We start from the raw sequence: 6,771 nt of genomic DNA on the forward strand, positions 1-6,771 counted from the left end.
GAGGCTGAGGCGGAGGATCGCCGGAGCCCAGCAGGTCGAGGCTGCGGTGGCCGGGAGCGGCCACTGCACTCCAGTCTGGGCGGCAGAGTGAGACTCCGACTCAAAAAAAAAAAAACAATGACAGGATTTCCATTTTTAGGGCTGAGTAGTATTCCATTGTTATTTATATCACGTTTTCTTCATTCATCATTAAACACTTAGTTTAATTCCGTACCTTAGCTGTTGTGAGTAATGCTGCTATAAACAAGGGAGTATAGATATCTCTTTGTCATATTGGTTTTATTTCCTTTGTATATATACTGAGTAGTGAGATTGCTGGATCATTTGGTAGTTCTAGTTTTAATTTTTAAAATTTTGTTTTATTTTTATATTTTTGGAGACAGGGTCTTGCTGTATTGCCCCGTTGGTCTGGAACTCTGGGCCTCAAGCAATCCCCCCGCCTACCACAAAACTGATTATAGGCACAAGCCACTGCACCCAACTCATAGTTTTAATTTTTTGAGAACTCTCTATCCTGTTTTCCATAATCACTGTACTAATTTACGTTCCCACCAGTGGAGTATAAGGGTCTCCCTTTCTTCACATCTTCCAACACTTGTTATCATTTGTCTTCTTGATAGTAGCCTATGCTCACTTGGTTGAGGTGGTATCTCATTGTGATTTTTGATTCGCATTTCCCTGATTTGTGATATTGAGAATTTTTTCATCTACGTGTTGGCCATTTGTATGACTTCTTTGGAAAAATGTCTATTCAGGTTATTGTAATGGCAGTTAAATTTCAACATCAGTTCTGGAGGGGACATTCAAACCATAACATCAAATTTTAAAGTATTCTCTTGAAAAATCAGGTCTAGTAATAGCGTTTCTGTCAGTCAGGACATTTACTGCCCAGTTCCCTTCAGATGTTATTTGTCTGTTCCCTGAATGTATTTACATCTGAATTCCCCAGTCCTCAATAAAGCAGGAGACCCAGGCGTCTGGGAAGAAGATGGGGTTTCTCCGGAACTTAAGAAGAGCAGAGATATGAGGACTAGCAAAGGAATTGTTGAATAGCATTGATGTCACCGGATTGCCTTGCCTGTTATTTTTATTTTAGAAAAATGTTTTTATTTTAATAAAGTTAAAATGTTTGTAGTAAAAAAATCATTTTTTTCTGAATTTTAATCTCTTTGAGGATTTTTTTTATTTACTCCATTCACTTCAAATAATGTTGTTAGTTAAAAACTAAAAGCGTTTTTTTAAAAAATGTAAAATTAAAACACCTGATGAATCTGGAGCTTGAACAGTCTATCAGAGCCATGATTCTGAGAACCAACCCCGATTCTAAAAATGTTTATCTGATGCTATCACAGAATGTATTTTAAAACTGGAGCCATCTGCCTTCCAAAGTTTCCCTGCTGCACCTGCACCCAAAAAAATACTTCTGCCTACATACAGGAACTATTGTTCATCATGCAGGCTCTTCAGGAATTATTCACACTTTAAGATTTATTTTTTTAAAATAATGCATACACATGGTAACAAAACAAAACGCAACAACTCTACAGAGGCACTCAGGAAAATTACCTCTTTTCCAAACTCTGTCTATAGTTCCCCTCCCCAGAAACAACCACTATTACCAGTTTCTTGTGGATCTATCGAAAATATTCTCTGAATAAATACACGTGTGATATGTGCACATATTCAAACCTCCTTTTTTACACATATGGCCACATACTATACGTATGTGCTTCTCTGCACCTGTTTTGTTTTCTAAAATGAAAACAAAATTTTTTTGGCAACAGTATCTACATCTGCACTATTCTTTTGGCTGCATACTGTTACATTAGATGAGTGTTTTCTATTTTAACCAATTTCCTATTGATGAATGTTCAAGTTTGCAGTCTTTCCGCTATCAACAGCACCACTAAGAACATGCTTTTATGTCTGTCTTTGTGCATGGGGGCATTCACATCTATAGGATAAATTTCTAAAACTGCAATTATGGGATCAGAAAGGTATTTGCATTTTAATTTTGTTTGTTACTGTTCAGTGGCCCCACAAAGAGTGTACCAGTTTACATTTTATTAGTGTGTATAAGTATCATTTTCTAACGCCCTTGCCAGCACTTTCCTTATCAGCTCTTTTTATTTTTGCCAATCTGATAGATGAAAAATTATGTTTTATTATAGTTGTAGTTTGCCTTTCTCTTGTTATGATCAAGGATGATGATGTTATCCAGGTAAGAACACTGACTCAGGACTACTATTGGGTAGGCAGGTTAGAACCCCACTTGTTACTCATTATCATCTTCACTGCTTCTCTTTTCTTTTTTGTCTGCTTCATTTCCTTGGGGCAAAAGTGAGATGGTCTTGTTAAAAAAAAAAATCCTCAGTGGGAAAGAAACATTACAGATATGATAAATTATACTTTTGTTTAGCAAATTTATTCCTTTTTCTCTGTCATTCTCTTTTCCTAGCCTGCCACATCTTTTAAGTCTTCTCTCTATATTCCTTTTACCAGTGCCTCTCACTATCCAGAGACATAGACATTCCATACTTCATCTGTCTGGACAGATTTTTTTTTGAAAAAGATTCTCTGAGCATTATTGGCTTATTTCCTTGAATGTACCGAAACATTATTTCCACGTATTAACCAAGTAAAATGTCAACTCTATGAGGACAAGGATTTTCACTGTTACAACTCTAGACTCTAGAGCAGTGCCTGACATATAACAGATGTACAATAACTCTTTTCTTTAATATATAAATTTTTTATTGTGTTAAAAGATGCGTAACATCTGGGCTCGGTGGCTCAGCCTGTAATCCCGTGCCTTGGGAGGCTGAGGTGAGTGAATTTCCTGAGCCCGCGGGCTCGACACCCGCTTGGGCAACTTGACGAGACCTCATCTCTACAATAAATAAAAAAATCAGCCGGGTGTGGTAGCGCGCACCTGTAGTTCCGGCTGCTCGGAAGGCTGAGGCGGAAGGATTGCTGGAGCCCAGCAGGTCAAGGCTGCGGTGGCCGGGAGCAGTCACTGCACTCCAGTCTGCATGACAAAGTGAGACTCCAACTAAAAAAAAAAAAAAAAAAAAAAAAAAAAGATGCGTAACATAAAACTTACCATGTTAGCTAGCTAGTTTCAAGTACATAGTTCAGTGGCATTAAATCATTTGCATTTTAATAATTTTCTTTTGAATGAACAAATGAGTAGTGATGTTGGTATGTGTTCTTACAAGTTACCAAGAGCGATGTGGTCATTTTAATTCACTTTGTCCTTCCTTCCTCTAGACGAAGTCATACGGAAACGTCTCCTAATTGATGGAGATGGTGCTGGAGATGATCGGAGAATTAATCTGCTAGTGAAGAGTTTCATTAAATGGTGCAACTCTGGATCCCAGGAAGAGGGGTATTTCATTTCACTGTTGTTTCTATACCAATATCCTGATGTGATTTTAGGCCATATGTTTAGGTCCTGTTAAGATTTCAAATTTTCACTCACCTTAAATGTCCAATGGAGTCAACTCTTGACTAACCAAGAGTAGATTTTCCAGGTCTCTTCTTCTCTTAGGAGGCCTCATTTATGTTTATTAATATACAGAAGGCAGAGTGATAGGAAGAATTGAAGGTGACATTCAGGCTCATTAATTTTATTACCTTTAGCAGATACGTGTTTAATGAAACAAAATATCTAAATGGGATTTTCTCCCTTGTTAATAAGTTAATGAAAAGTTGCTGCAATGTATATATTCTGAACAATTTTTTAACATACAAAGTTTTTCTTCATTTGCATTTGCCTTCTACATAAATGAATAATTGTATCAAGTGAAAAACTTGTGAGAACAGAATTAAGATAAAAAACCTTTCTAATCAAAATATTGTGTTTTAAACAAAATTCAAATAACTGTGTGAGTTCAGCCTGTATTGATAAGAATAGCAGTCCCATCTTTGCATTCGTAACTAAGGCAGTTTATAAATTCAAGCATACTACATTTGGCAAAAGAAAACATAAGAGACAGATATTCCAAATTATTTTAAATAAAGCAAAAGATTCTCAGAAGTTGGTATACTTTAGTTAGCTCATATTTGCCTCCACGATAATAGTTCAACTTTGCCAATCCATAAACATCTTTATTTTGTTTTTCCTCTTTTTCATTAGATATACTCAGTACCAACGTATGCTGAGTACACTGTCTCAATGTGAATTTTCAATGGGTAAAACTTTGCTGGTATATGATATGAATCTCAGAGAAATGGAAAATTATGAAAAAATTTACAAAGAAATAGGTAAATAAACTTAAAGTAATTAATGTTTCTATCTGTAATTTTATTTTTTATGGTCTAAAGGAAACAATATATGCTAATAATTTTCTTTGGTTGGTGGTAAAAGACTAATAACAGTTAATAATATTAATAGAAAGAATGCAGTAAATGTTAGCTACAAAATGTGTATTCTATGCTAAGTACCTTGGCTCAAGCCTGTAATCCCAGCACTTTGGGAGACAGAGGCAGAGGATTGCTTGAGACCAGGACCTTGTCTCTACAACAAACAGAAAAAAATCAGTCAGGCATTGTGGTGCACACTGATAGTCCCAGCTACTCTGGAGGCTGAAGTGGAAGGATCACTTGAGCCCAGGAGTTTGAGGCTTCTGTGAGCTATGATCTTGCCACTGCAATTCAGCCTGGGTGACAGTGAGACCCCCCACCTCAAAAAAAAGAAAAAAAAATGTGTTCTAGTAGGGTACAGTACTTTGGGTTACAGTTATTTTTTTTAAATGCCAACATCTATTTTGTTTGCAATGGAACTTTAATTTACAAACACATTTTAAAATTGAAAATGGATGAAGATTATAGATGTTATTATAACTATCTTTAAAATATCTTTTAATATAGAATGTAGCATTGCAGGAGCACATGAAAAAATTGCTGAGTGCAAAAAGCAAATTCTTCAAGCAAAACGAATACGAAAAAATCGCCAAGGTAAGGATTTTGAGGGATTTAGTGTGCAAATACTTTATTACTGAATAGCATTTTCATGCAGTTTTTAATGTTGTGAGGTAAAATCTGCAGCCAAAATCAACCTGAATTATAAAAATAAATTAGGAACCAAATTTGATTTTTTAAAACTGTATAATTATTTTTAAATAGAGGAGAAGGAAGGATATGTTTTAAAAAATGGTTTTAGCTGGTTTATATTGATTATTCAAGTATTTCTTTTCTTCTTTTCCTTCTTTTTAAATCTAAGTATTTCTTTTCTTTGAGTTAGGGTCTCACTCTGTTGCACAGGCTGGAGTACAGTGGCACAATCACAGCTACTACAGCCTTGACCTCCTGGGCTCAGGGGACCTTCTGCCTCAGCCTGCCAGGGAGCTGGGAGGGACTGCAGTCATGTGCCACCGTGCCTGGCTAAATTTTTTTGATTTATTGTAAGATGAGGTCTTACCATGTTGCTCAGGCTGGTTTTGGACTCCTGGGTTCAGGAAATCCTCTCACCTCTATAATCAGTGCTAGGATTACTGGCATGAGCCACCACACCCAGCCCAAGTATTTACTAAGTATTAAATTTTTGCTGTATTTAGATCCTTTTGCCTAAATAATGTTATGATAATCAGCAGAGGTGATTTATATAAGTATAATAGATTTAGGGTTTTGTTTGTTTCTTTGTTTAAAGGAGCTACTTTCAACAAAATGAGAAGGAAAATAATTTAAATTCTGAGTTTTTAGTAAATACAAAGCAAGTAAACATAAATAAGAAGCAGGTTAAACTTTAGTTTTATTCTAATCTCTTTTGTTTTGGAGTTAGGGTGTGTCCTTATGCAGATCCTAAGCACTATTTCAAAATAATATTTAATGGCAGAGCATTGCTCTCCTATAATATAAATTGGAGAAAAATAAAAAGCATAATGCATAATCACAGCTGTGACAGATACATAAAAAACTAGAAGGGGCCGGGCGTGGTGGCTCATGCCTGTAAACCCAGCTACGATGGACGTGGTAACGTGCGCCTGTAGTTCTAGCTACTTGGGAGGCTAAAGGAATTAGGATCTTCTGAGACCAGCAGGTCGAGGCTGTGTTGGGCGTGAGTGTCCCACTGTACTCCAGCCTGGGCAACAGAGTGAGACTCTGACTCAACCCCCCCCCCCCAAAATAGAAGGAAATAGTAACTGCTAATGGTTATTTTGGAGTTGTTGATTTTTATGACTTTGGTTCTTTTCTTCATTTTTGTTTTACACTGAGCATGTAACATTTTGTAATACAAAAAAATTATTTTTAAAAAATCACACATTTATTGAACTTTTATGTTCAGTTCTAAAATAGTAAGTTCACTTTTTAATGAGCTAGTTAAGATGATTTTGAATTCTTTATTTTTAAAAGATAATTTTTTCATTCAGTCTAAAATGTGTGTGGCCAATTTACAACAAAATATACAAACTTATTTAATAATTAATATAAATTCTAAATAATTTTGCAAACATTATTTTTGTTGATTAGTGAGGCTTTTTTTTTTTTTTTTTTTTTAGTTGGAATCTCACTCTATCGCCCAGGCCAGAGTGCAAAGCCATGCTTATGGCCACCCCAGCGTCAACCTGCTCCTGCTGGGTTCCAGCGATCGTTTTGCCTTAGCCTTCCAAGTAGCTGGAACTACAGGCGTGCACTACCACACCCTGCTAATTTTTTGATTTATTGTGGGGACAAGGTCTCACCATGTTGCCCAGGCTGGTCTTGAACCCACAGGTTCAGGCAATCCTCTCACCTTGGGATTAGTGAGGCTCTTTTTTTTTTTTTTTTTTT

General features: G+C 36.2%; 1 protein-coding gene across 3 annotated transcripts in view; it reads left to right on the forward strand.

Moving 5' to 3' along the window:
* Positions 1 to 6,771, forward strand: part of THOC7 (THO complex 7) — a 27,278-nt gene that overhangs the window by 16,459 nt on the left and 4,048 nt on the right. For 2 of the 3 annotated variants that reach the window (XM_008052271.1, XM_021709647.1), the window contains exons 2-4: positions 3,271 to 3,388; positions 4,139 to 4,266; positions 4,873 to 4,959. In XM_008052271.1, coding sequence (XP_008050462.1) covers positions 3,271 to 3,388; positions 4,139 to 4,266; positions 4,873 to 4,959 — 333 coding nt within the window. The remainder of the gene's footprint in view (positions 1 to 3,270; positions 3,389 to 4,138; positions 4,267 to 4,872; positions 4,960 to 6,771) is intronic. The other variant, XM_021709648.1, reaches the window with a different exon arrangement.

This window comes from Carlito syrichta, unplaced genomic scaffold (assembly GCF_000164805.1).
Source record: "Carlito syrichta isolate Samal-C Ts95f unplaced genomic scaffold, Tarsius_syrichta-2.0.1 Scaffold270720, whole genome shotgun sequence".
Classification (NCBI taxonomy): domain Eukaryota; kingdom Metazoa; phylum Chordata; class Mammalia; order Primates; family Tarsiidae; genus Carlito; species Carlito syrichta.